Source organism: Salvelinus fontinalis, chromosome 29 (assembly GCF_029448725.1).
Source record: "Salvelinus fontinalis isolate EN_2023a chromosome 29, ASM2944872v1, whole genome shotgun sequence".
Taxonomy (NCBI): Eukaryota; Metazoa; Chordata; class Actinopteri; order Salmoniformes; family Salmonidae; genus Salvelinus; species Salvelinus fontinalis.
This window is the reverse complement of record NC_074693.1, coordinates 18241881-18254391: the sequence shown is the minus strand read 5'-3', so window position 1 is coordinate 18254391 and position 12511 is coordinate 18241881. Positions and strand designations below refer to the sequence as shown.

At 44.8% G+C, this 12511-nt stretch overlaps 2 protein-coding genes and 1 non-coding gene across 3 annotated transcripts in view; 2 read left to right on the top strand and 1 right to left on the bottom strand.

Annotated features, from left to right (window-relative positions):
* The window catches only part of gpc4 (glypican 4), a 55657-nt gene extending 48076 nt beyond the window's left edge, over nt 1-7581 (top strand). The window contains exons 4-9 of the mRNA XM_055888481.1: nt 207-372; nt 712-842; nt 998-1144; nt 1284-1408; nt 1633-1805; nt 3813-7581. Of these exons, the coding sequence (XP_055744456.1) occupies nt 207-372; nt 712-842; nt 998-1144; nt 1284-1408; nt 1633-1805; nt 3813-4036 (966 nt within the window). The 3' untranslated portion in view covers nt 4037-7581. The remainder of the gene's footprint in view (nt 1-206; nt 373-711; nt 843-997; nt 1145-1283; nt 1409-1632; nt 1806-3812) is intronic.
* Nucleotides 7582-8470: 889 nt separating this feature from the next.
* trnaf-gaa (transfer RNA phenylalanine (anticodon GAA)) lies at nt 8471-8543 on the bottom strand. Its single transcript has one exon. It is a non-coding gene; the product is annotated as a tRNA-Phe (tRNA).
* Nucleotides 8544-8783: 240 nt separating this feature from the next.
* Nucleotides 8784-12054, top strand: hs6st2 (heparan sulfate 6-O-sulfotransferase 2). Its single transcript, XM_055888469.1, has 2 exons — nt 8784-9717; nt 10238-12054. Exons 1-2 carry the CDS (start codon nt 9158-9160, stop codon nt 11112-11114), a joined length of 1437 nt encoding a protein of 478 aa, XP_055744444.1. The 5' UTR covers nt 8784-9157; the 3' UTR covers nt 11115-12054.
* The last annotated feature ends 457 nt before the right edge of the window (nt 12055-12511 follow it).

Below are 12511 nucleotides of genomic sequence, written 5' to 3'. Positions count from 1 at the left end.
TGACTCATTAATGATAAGATACTGCACATTGGACTTTCACTATAAATCACATTGTGGGATTTGAGTAATAATTTGATATGTTGTGTATATAGGTTTAGTGTCCTGCCTGTTGGTTTAAGAAAAGGATCAGTTCATTCACCTCATTGAAACTTAGTGACCAATACATAGGAGTATAAACTCCTTACTCCCTCCTCTTTCCCCCTCAGGTCAATGCGTCCCCTAGCTGTGTGCGGGCAGCCATGAAGATGATGTACTGTCCCTACTGTTCTGGCCAGATTGCCCTCAAGCCGTGTCAGAACTACTGCTTCAATGTGATGCGTGGCTGTCTGGCCAACCAGGCCGATCTCGACACCGAGTGGAACAACTTCCTGGGTAAGGGCTTCCATATCCAACAAGGAAAAGCTCACTATGCTGTGTGTTAGTCTTCTGCCACGCTGTCCCTCACTGGGGTGCCTCTGGTGCCTGCTACCCCCTCTCTGTGTGGCAGCTTTACTGGGCCTTATTTTGGGCGCCTTGTTAAATCCTCTTAGGATCAAAACACTGACACTGCTGTGTGCTTCCCCCTGCTGGTAGAAACAAGCCAAATCGCCCCATAGTGAAAATGGCCGAAAGAATCTAGGCCCCAAAAAGATTATAGTGCTTCTTTAATTCCCAGAAGTATTTACTTAGGGTGTCGTTGTTTTCATTGTGACTGAGTTGTCTGATTCTCAGATGCAATGTTGAGTCTGGCTGAGAGGTTGGAGGGGCCCTTCAACTTCGAGTCTGTCATGGATCCCATTGACGTCAAGATCTCTGAGGCCATCATGAACATGCAGGAGAACAGCATGCAGGTGTCACAGAAGGTGAGTCACTTCCTGTCTGTGACTGTTTTCTGCATTCCCCTGTCTCTTTGTCTGGTAGCCCTCCCGTCTCTGTCTGGTTGCCCTCCCGTCTCTGTCTGGTAGTCCCGCCCGTCTGTCTCTGTACATGCCGCTCACTCTACTCTCCACCTCTTCAGGTGTTTCAGGGGTGTGGTCAGCCTCAGCCAGGTAAAGGCTTCCGGTCCCGTCGCTCAGTCAAGGAGACAGGATTCACCGGTCGCTTCCGTCCCTACAGCCCCGATGCACGTCCCACCACAGCTGCTGGCACCAGCCTGGACAGACTGGTAAGTCTTCGTCAGACATCGGGCCCAACCAGCAGCCTCAACACAAGCTTTTACGTGAGAAGCAAAAGTCCAAAGTCTTTCAAATGGACATAGTATAAATGTGTGATCCATCTCTGTTTGCCTGCCTCCTTCTACCCAGACGACGGATGTGAAGAAGAAGCTGAAGCATGCTAAGAAGTTCTGGTCCACGCTGCCAGAGACCGTGTGTGTTGGAGAGAGGATCACGTCTGGGGATGACTGTTGGAATGGAACAGCAAAGAGCAGGTTAGTTTGGCAGGTTGTTTTCTCAGGTCACTCCCTTGACACAGACACCAATCAACATTTTTTTGCGTACCAAATGGGACCCTATTCCCTATTTAGTGCACTACTTTTGACTAGGGCCCGTAGGGATGGAGTCACTCACTCTAAAGGCATAAAGTAAGGTTGCTGCAGAACGAATTAGTGTGTCCTGTAGGATCTCCCCATTCACGCACACCCTTCTTCCCTAGGTACGAGTCTGTTGTTATGGGCAACGGATTGGCCAATCAGGTGTCCAACCCAGATGTGGAAGTGGACATCACAAAGCCAGACCTGGTGATTCGCAGTCAGATCGCAGTGTTAAAGGAAATGACTAGCTGGCTGAAGGCCGCCCACAGCGGCAACGACATCTCCAGCGACCAAGGTGAGGATGGTAAACCCTAACAGATTAACTGACTGAGGCCTATTAACCACACCTCTCCAGAGGACTTGACCACGTCACCACAATAATGCATGCACTACTGAGGTAAAAGGCTGTGTGTTGTCTTCTGAACGGTCAGATAGCTAGCAAGAAGCTGTGTTGACGTGTTTTGACTCTTGTCACGTCTATGCTAATTTGGAAAAAATTAGCAAGCTAGCTAACCAACAACTGTAACAATGTACAGGTAAATGATCAAATAAAGGAAACGCATGAGTAAATGAGGGATACAAATTATATTGAAAGCAGGTGCTTCCACACAGGTGTGGAGTAACATCCCACTTAGGTTCATGTATAAAAATGTTGTGCAAGCCCAATTGCCCATTAATTTTAGCTACCATGTCTGGATGGAGAGATCTGTGACTTTGAAAGAGGGGTGATTTGTTGGGGAACGTTTAGCAGGAGCTTCAGTGACGAAGACTGATCAACACTGATGTAAACCATATGCCGTGGCTGTCTATCACCAGATATCAACCCTATGGGAGATTCTGGAGCGGTGCCTGAGAGAGTGTTTTCCACCACCATCAACAAAACACCAAATGATGGAATTTCTTGTGGAAGAATGGTGTCGCATTCCTCCAATAGAGTTCCAGACACTTGTAGAATCTATGACAAGGTGCATTGAAGCTGTTCTGGCCCGTGGTGGCCCAACGCCATATTAAGACACTATGTTGGTGCTTACTGGGCAAATGTATTTATTTGTTCAATAAACATTTGCAGACTAAGCTTACACAAATTGGCAATAATCATTTGATTGTAAGCCCACCAGTCTGTTTTTACCTCCTAGTTGCGTAGTGCACACCCAGTGGTTTTGTTGGTAAACACCCCACCTGTCTATAGATGAGAAGAATATCTAGGCCAGATAATGTATTCAGTTTGCCTACGAATGCCTCACTGTGAGAGAAGGTACCTTGGATGACTAATGCCTCACTGTGAAAAGGTACCTTGGATGACTAATGCCTCACTGTGAGAAGGTACCTTGGATGACTAATGCCTCACTGTGTGAGAAGGTACCTTGGATGAGTGATGCCTCACTGTGAGAAGGTACCTTGGATGAGTAATGCCTCACTGTGAGAAGGTACCTTGGATGAGTGATGCCTCACTGTGAGAAGGTACCTTGGATGAGTAATGCCTCACTGTGAGAAGGTACCTTGGATGACTAATGCCTTCATGTGAGAGAAGGTACCTTGGATGAGTAATGCCTCACTGTGAGAAGGTACCTTGGATGACTAATGCCTTCATGTGAGAGAAGGTACCTTGGATGAGTAATGCCTCACTGTGAGAGAAGGAACCTTGGATGAGTAATGCCTCACTGTGAGAGAAGGAACCTTGGATGACTAATGCCTCACTGTGAGAGAAGGAACCTTGGATGACTAATGCCTCCCTGTGAGAGAAGGAACCTTAGATGACTAATGACTCCCTGTGAGAGAAGGAACCTTAGATGACATTTAGATACTTTTTTTATCCAAAGGGACTTAGTCATGTGTGCGTAAAGCTTTTACGTCTGGGTCGTCCCGGAAATCAAACACTATCTTGGCGTTGCAAGCACCATACTCTACCAACTCAGCTACCGTTCAAAATGTTACAACAGACTTGATCAAGCGCCATACTCTACCAACTCAGCTACCGTTCAAAATGTTACAACAGACTTGATCAAGCGCCATACTCTACTAACTCAGCTACCGTTCAAAATGTTACAACAGACTTGATCAAGCGCCATACTCTACCAACTCAGCTACCGTTCAAAATGTTACAACAGACTTGATCACTTCGCTTTTCATCCCCGAATGCTGTTTCTAGTCCTGAGTTCATGGCCTCCATCAACCTGCTCTCTCTCTCGCTCTCTCTCGCTCTTTCTCGCTCTTTCTCGCTCTTTCTCGCTCTTTCTCGCTCTTTCTCGCTCTTTCTCGCTCTTTCTCGCTCTTTCTCGCTCTCTCTCGCTCTCTGTTCCAGATGAGGACGGTAGCGGAGGAGAGGAGAGTGGCAGCGGCTGTGACTCTCCGTCCTGTGAGGTGGACCGGGACATCTACTTCTCCACCACAGCCACCCCCATCAACCCCCGCGTAGTCAAGGTGGTGCACCAGGACACGAGTGGCGTAGTCCGTGTGGCACACAGGAGCATGGCACTGGCACTCAGTGCGCTTGTCCTGGCCCTGCTCGCCCCCCACTGGAGATAAAACTGCCGAGGGAAGGAAAGGGAGAGAGCGCCAGAGAGAAGAGGGGAAAAACTGTCAGAGATACTTTATAAAAGACTGCCTTCAGGACCTCGGTCTGCCCGCCATCTTTGGGGGGGGCGGGGGCTCTGGAGTTATTAATATTATAATAACTTCACTTTTAATTTTGTTTTTATAAAAATGGACATCAAGTGTACAGCGATACGATTTTCTTCCAAAATTTTCACTTTTTTTTATTTTTTATTAGCATTTTGTCCCGATTAACTGATTGGCCCCTTGAAGCTAGGATCTCCACCGCCACATCACCGACAGTGTTTTCAGTTCTACCATTATTCACATTTGAGTTGTTGTCCAAGTGAGTGTTAGTGTCTTACAGATATCTCAATTGGAACCCAGGATTGTGTGTGTGTGCGCACGTTTTATAGTGTGCCTGTGTGTCTGAGTGCTTTTCATTATAACAATATGCTCTCTATTCACAAATGCATTTCCCTTATCAAGAGAGCAACTAAGGAACAATGTTTCTGGTTTGTGTGAGTGTGTTTGCTTTTCTTTTTAAAGATATGGTGGCCGTATGGTCAGGGATGAATGTGTATGAAAACATTGAAATTGAAATCTTGGTCACATGTTGAAGCTTCAAACTGGCTCACACAGCTGAAAGTACAAGAGACTGGTAGCTCTGTGGGAAAACACTGAGAGAAGTTACAGGGCTGATGGTTTGGTAGGAGGTGGAACTAGCTGGTGAGGGGTTCTCTGGGTTTCTGTGTGCCCAGGTGTGTATCCATCACATCCTAAACTACACTCTAAACCAGTCCACTGAGATCATACCACATGTGTTCTCTGAATCATCATCATTATAAACTATCTGTGTTGGATGTATGGGGGAAGTCTTGATATAGGTTACAAGGGAATGCTGGAGACTTGACAGGAGGGGCTCCCTCTCCCTGGCATTCCCCCTATAGAAGGCAGAGCTGACGGGTGTCCTGGGGCAGTAACTCTGCACAGTCAGTCTGACATGAAAAAATGTGATCTTGGCAGGGAGTGGCTTGTATGTTCAACATCTTTTAGATATAGCAGAAAAGAGAAACTAAGACACAATTGAGTGACTTTGTGAATTGGAGATGAGGGAAACGTGGAGACTGAGTATGATAAAATTGGAACACAGGGTTTTACGTGGAGGTAGTGTTCACATTTTTTGTAATAAAGATGTGTATTAGGTACTACAATGAATTGTACTGTTAGTTGTAGGAGCTGGTGGTCTGTGTGCACAGATTGTTTTGGGGTGCTTGTTTGCACCCCATACAGACATTTACCTCTACTTTCATTAGATCTGTCTGACGCATCCCCCCTTGCATCCAATAATTTCAACTGTTTGCAACTAAAGTTGATACATTCTGTCTTGCATGGAAAATGAAACCTTGGTACGTTAGTAACTACTTAATGATCATGAAAAACTGTTGTTTTCTGGGAATTCTCAAATCAATCAATTGTATCCGTTGTCAGCAGAAGTACTTTTCTGTCTCTCCAGACAGAACGGTGTACCTGAGTTTGTGTTGAATTGGATAACTGACAAGCACAATATGTTTGAATTCACATCACCTAAAAGTTTCACCTCACATTATCCACTGGTTGCTTTTGTACAGTAAATTATTTAATTGCATGTTTATTTTAAAGCATTTACAAACATGCATTCAAAAAATACAGTATTCAGAATGTATTGATATATTGTGTAGATGAAAAGATATTCATAATTTTACAAATTAACTGAAGGTATTGGTTTCAGATTTCCTATTTTACATTTGAATTCTGTTAAGAAAAAAACAGACTTGCATATTGCAGTCTGTCAAGTCTTCTAAGGTGATTGGCTGATGTATGGTGGTGATGCCTGGACACGGCTGTTCGCTCAAGACCTTTTGTGCCTCTTGTGCCCCCATGGTGCTGGACACATTTCTGCACTAAACCCCTAATGCCCCCAAGGATTACGCCTGGCCCGCCGCCAGAACTTGGAAGGAATCCCTGAGGACATTTGGGGCTTGAGGACAGGAAATTGTGATGACATGCAGCAAAAACATCTATGCGGCCTTTGCAGAGGAAATATCTATACAGCCCTTCCCCACTCAACTTGCAGTCTTTTAATAATGTTTCTGTCATCAAATTATTTTTTTCAATCTCAAATGGTGAATGTGGGGCAGTAATGGCAAATGTCTGCTTGAGGGCCATGGCCGCAGATCTTCCTGTAGGCACGGCAGCAGGTGTGTTGGTCTAGCTTATAGTACCATAGGGGTTCTCCTTTTTTATGATCCATGGAACAACCTCAGGTGTGTCTGAAATGGCACCCTATACTTAACACAGTGCACTGTGGGCCCTGGTCAAAAGAAGTGCATTATGTAGGGAATGGGGTGTCATTTCAGACGCAGCCTGATAGTTGAGGAGATTGATACAGTGCCTTGCAAAACTATTCATCCCCCTTGGCGTTAATCCTATTTTGTTGCATTACAACCTGTAATTTAAGTGTTTTTTTTATTTAGATTTCATGTAATGGACATACACAAAATAATCCAAATTGGTGAAGTGAAATGATATCTTGTTTAAAAAAATTATATAAAATAAAAAATGGTAAAGTAGTGCTTATGTATTCACCCCCTTTGCTACAAAGCCTCGAAATAAGCTCTGGTGCAACCAATTACCTTCAGAAGTCACAATTAGTTAGATTGCACACAGGTGGACTTTATTTAAGTGTCACATGATCTCAGTAGATATACACTTGTTCCGAAATGTCACAGAGTCTGCAACACCACCTGTGCAAGCGGCACCATGAAGACCAAGGAGCTCGCCAAACAGGTCAGGGACAAAGTTGTGAAGTACAGATCAGGGTTGGGTTATAAAAAATTATAGTAAACTTTGAACATCCCACAGCGCACCATTAAATCCATTATTAAAAATGTAAAGAATATGGCACCATAACAAACCTGCCAAGAGAGGGCCACCCACCAAAACTCATGGACTCAGTTTTGTTTTTTTGTCATTTTTTTTTTTAAACTCTCAATAAAACATATTTTGCATCTTCAAATTGGTAAGCATGTTGTGTAAATCAAATGATACAAACCCCCCAAAAAGTTATTTTAATTCTAGGTTGTAAGGCAACAAAATAGGAAAAATGCAAAGGGGGGTGAATACTTTCGCAAGCCACTCTATATGACGGCACACCCCATCGGTCTTCGGCCCACCAGAACAGCATGGAGTCATCTTTGAGGACTGAGGAGTATGTGTGTCCCAATTGACACACTTGTTCCCTATGGCCCCTGGTCAAAAGTAGTGCACTACATAGGGAATAGGGTGTCATTTTGGATTCATATGAGTGACAAAGTAATATGTAAATGAGCAGCCATTTTAGATGTCTCTGAAAGAGGCCATAACAATCCATGTTTTTACTTCTGAGTATCTCCTAAATGTTATGAGAAAAACAAGATGAGATGGATGCTAAATTGTAAAAGAAAAGGTGTCTTACACATTTCCTAGTCTTGTTGAAATAAAGACTGCAGATATTTAAATGGTCTTGAATGGTTTATATTCTGAATTACTGACATTTACATGATGGTCCTCAATTTATATTCTGAATTACTGACATTTACATGATGGTCTTCTAAATACTAGGTAGGTTTACCCTAAAGATGAAACATTACCTTTTAAAAATATGCATTTCAACAAATGAACCTTTGCAACGAAGAAGCATATGCTCTCTGAAAAATGCAGATATTGTGTCTCCCCCCCATGTTGACTCCAACGCTTCCCACAGTTGTATCAAGTTGGCTGGATGTCCTTTGGGTGGTGGACCATTCTTCATACACATGGGAAACTGTTAAGCCTGAAAAACCCAGCAGTGTTACAGTTCTTGACAGAAACTGGTGTGGCTGGCACCTACTACCATACCCTTTTTCAAAGGCACTTAAATATTTTATCTTTCCCATTCACCCTCTGACTGGCACACATTACACAATCTATGTCTCAAGGCTTAATCCTTTAACCTGAACAAGTGACATCAATGGGATCATAGCTTTCACCTGGTCAGTCCATATCATGGAAATGTTCTTAATTGTTTTGTACACAGTGTGTGGTTCTTTGTCTGTAGGATTCAGATTAAACCCATTAGACTTTTTATGAGTATTCAATAATGCACATGCCTTTCTGTATTTAGAGACTACAGGTATTGTCTCTACTCCTTCACAAAGAGAGTAGATAATTCCTCTGGAAATTTCTGAAAAGCTGTGGTGCCTACCATAACCTTCCAACATCAGTATCAGTATACATTGTATAGAAAAGGGAAACACGTTGACTATAAAATATTTTATTTTAGTATTTGGTTCTCAACCCGTGGCACATAGAATATCCCAATGTAATGCGAGCACTGGAGCCTTCAAATTCATTCAAAATGTAAAGACCTGCCGAAACCCGGGATCGAACCAGGGACCTTTAGATCTTCAGTCTAACGCTCTCCCAACTGAGCTATTTCGGCGGTATATAGAAGGTGACGGGAAAGCTTTATGTGCCTAGGAGTCAAGATAACGTCTCTATAGTTCTGGATACTTTGACTTGCGGATGTTGTATGCATCTACAAAGTCATGAAATCACAATATCAAATCTGGCCAGCATGGTACAGATACATCTTTATGGATTGGCCAATATATACAGTCATTGATTGGCTCACATCAGAGAACCTCCGCCCATGTATGTAAGTGCGGTCATTTCACGAGCCTCAGCCAACGCAGGGGATTCTGGGAAGAACGTTTAGGGATCGGGAACATGATGATGGAAGGGGACTCTAAGCACCTAATTGTTGGTGGGAAACACAAAATCCGTAATGCTTTCGTGACATATAAGCAGGCTTCTGTGAGAGGTACATGTTTTCACGTCTGTAACATAATTATTTCGTGAAACATCAAAAGCCCTCTCTGTTTGTATGCGAATGTTGTGTGGCTAGCTTAGCCTGGTTACTTGTTCCGCTAGCTTGTCATTGTTTTTGTTAACGAAGTGAAAGCAATAAAGCTAGAAAGCCGTGTTTGCCCCCAACCAAGGCAGGCCCAGTGGGTCAGACTGCTTGAGTAATGCGGTTTAGTTTCTCTCGGGAAGATGGATGAAAGGTTCACCAACCATCACCGGCTCTTGATTGCCCTGGTGATAAGCTTGCTCTTTGGCGTGATTGTGCTTCAGTACCTTTGTCCTCGCTCCGATTGCCAACTGTTGCACCTAGGATCATTGGCCTCCAACTCGGTCAGCATTGCACAGGGAAACCACATTGGCCTCAGTGGACAGGACACATACGTCGCTGAGGACTGTGCCCTAGCCCGTTTTATTCCCCGCTTCAATTTCACTTCTGCAGACCTCAGTCGACTCGTAGACTTCAATATCCAGGGAGATGATGTTATTGTTTTTCTACACATCCAGAAGACAGGGGGTACAACATTTGGTCGACATTTAGTGCGTAATATTCAACTCGAGAGGCCTTGTGAGTGTCATGTTGGCCAAAAGAAATGCACCTGTTACCGGCCAGGTAAAAGGGAAACGTGGCTTTTCTCCCGGTTCTCCACTGGCTGGAGCTGTGGTCTTCACGCGGACTGGACCGAGCTGACCAACTGCGTGCCGTCTCTCATGAACACGCGCGAGCCCCCCAAGAAGCCTACAGTTCCCAGGTAAGAGTGTCACTCAGAGAACTGGATTTGAAATTACTTGTGGACAACAATTTCAGTTTGTTCAGTATCTTGTTCCTAAATTGAATTCACATCTAATATTTTATTATGTATGATTAATCAGAGACAAATGCATCCATGCTTCTCTAGGGTTGAAAGGGGATTCTGGTCTGGTTAAGCTGGGTCAATAGCTGTTCATCTTGAGCTGCTGAGAGTCCCAAATCACCCCCTATTCCCATTTATAGTGCACTGGTTTTGATCAGAGGCCCTGTTCAAAAGTAGGTCACTTTATAGGAAATAGGGTGCCATTTGACTTAGACTCATTGAGACCATTGCGTTGGTTATTATTACAGTTATATTACAGAGGTGCTGAATTCAAAACAAGTCTAAAGACAAATTAACTGACCTAGGTATCTTTCTCTCTGTTCTGTCTGTCTCTCTGTATTGTTCTGTCTCTCTGTTCATTCTGTTCTGTCTGTCTCTCTGTTCTGTCTCTATATTCTATTTGTCTGCTGTTCCTCAGCCGGAAATACTACTACATCACCATCCTGCGTGACCCGGTGTGGCGCTACCTGAGCGAGTGGCGGCACGTGCAGCGCGGTGCCACCTGGAAGGCCTCCCTGCACGTGTGTGACGGGCGCGCCCCCACGCTGGCTGAGCTGCCCAGCTGCTACCCCGGGGATGACTGGTCCGGCTGCTCCCTGCAGGAGTTCATGGACTGCCCCTACAACCTGGCCAACAACCGGCAGGTCCGCATGCTGGCAGACCTCAGCCTGGTGGGCTGCTACAATGTCTCGGCCATGAGCGAGGACGAGCGCTGGGCTGTGTTATTAGAGAGTGCCAAGCGGAACCTGCGGGGCATGGCCTTCTTCGGCCTGACTGAGTACCAGAGGAAAACCCAGTACCTGTTTGAGAGGACCTTCCACCTGGCGTTCATCGCCCCCTTCACCCAGCTCAACGGCACGCGGGCGGCCAGCGTAGGGGTTGTGCCTGAGACGCAGCTCCGGATCCGCCAGCTGAACCAATGGGATGAGGAGCTGTACGAGTATGCCCGCGACCTGTTACTCCAGCGGTTCCGGGTGGCCCGGCAGCAGGAGAGGAAACAGGCCAGGGAGAGGAGGCAGCAGAAGAGGAGAAGGCTCAGAGGGAAGCTGGGGTCAACAAGGCTGGGGATGGGGAGGCCGGTGGCCGAGTGGCCCAGCGATAAGCCCCAGTGGACAGAGACTCAGGCTGGGGAGGCGATCACCACCCACCTACGACCACCCTCCCCAGAAAGGAAGCATCAGAAGAGGGGAGGTGGAGAGCCTTTGGAGGCTGAGGTGCAGCTGCCAGACTGGTGGGGTCTGGAGGAGAACAGCACCATTGAGGACTACATGGATAATGTGGAACAGTGGCGGTAGTAGTGAGAGGACCAAGTTGGAGAAAGAGGGAATGGTTGAGCCTTGTCTATACAGACATTATGGGCGCTTCCTGCAAATGTGCACTTCTTCACGTCCCTTTATGGATTTGAAATTAAATGACTGGTATTAGAAAAAGGTGTTTTTAACCATGCCTACACCAATCCAATGCTATATGAGGGTAGTAGTGAACAAATGCACACTTCAGGAACAAGGAGATATGGGATATACACATTCTCAAAACTCTCCACTAACAGCGTACAGCTCCCTTTAGCCTGCATCCCAACCTTTAGTCCATGGACACTTCTCCATTTAGCAAAACGTGCTTATTTCCCTTAAATGTCATTTGTTTTTGTGTACTACACTAACCCACATTGTGGTCATGACATTTCATAGAGAAAATCCAGGGCTCGTCCCAATTGGCACCCTATTCCCTAATATAGTGCACTTCTTTTGACTAGAACCCCGGTCAAAAGCTGTGCATTACATAGAGAATAGAGTACCAATTGGGACAGGGTGACCACCAATACCATGCACCTCTCAATTGCCCAAGCCTTCTGATGAAACCTTGCGGTTCTCGTGCAGGAATGTTGGTTATATACCAGGGAGGGGAAATATTTTCCCTGATAGTCATTTTGATATTGATTTTATAAGCACATTTTTGTTACGGGTTTTGTTTCAAAGAGAATAAGCTATGTTTTTTTCCCCTTGATGTTTTTGTATTCATATTATGCCACTATTTTTATGTAGGTAAAGCTGTTGAATGATTTGTCTGATGACATGCAGCTCACAAATGACTGAGAAAGACTTGAAGTGACCGAAGAAGAAAAAAAATTCTCACTAAATGAGATTTTAATAATTACCTCAATCAGTAGCACAGTATACTCACTTATTTTTGTGCTGTCCTTGTCTCCTCTTTTGTATATAAAAGAAAAAATATTGACTGGTGTCATGTCTTGTAACTGATACACCAGGTAGAGTGTGTTGGTATGTCCACATCCTTACTACACATGTAGCCCACACACCTGTCTCTGGTGGGTACAAATGTGTAGTTGCCAGCCAGGTCACGATTGGACCGTCATTATAATCCAGTGCTGTCCCTTCCCCTCTCTTTGTTGCTCCAGCAGGTGGTGCCAAATCTGTGTCACCACAACTGTCGCCACTGAAAATGTAATCTCTAGGTTTCTGGTGAATCTGGTCTAGTCTAAATGATAATCCCTTTCTGTGTGAATTATACTTTGGGTGTATTACTTTATAATTGTGCATAGGAGTGATTGGATAGAAATCTGAATGTTGCACATGCTACAATAACAGCACACCAATGATCCATAGTGCTCCTCTACCTGCAGCATACATAGGTACTAGATTTACAGGTAGGTTTATCCCTAGTTTTGTCTGGT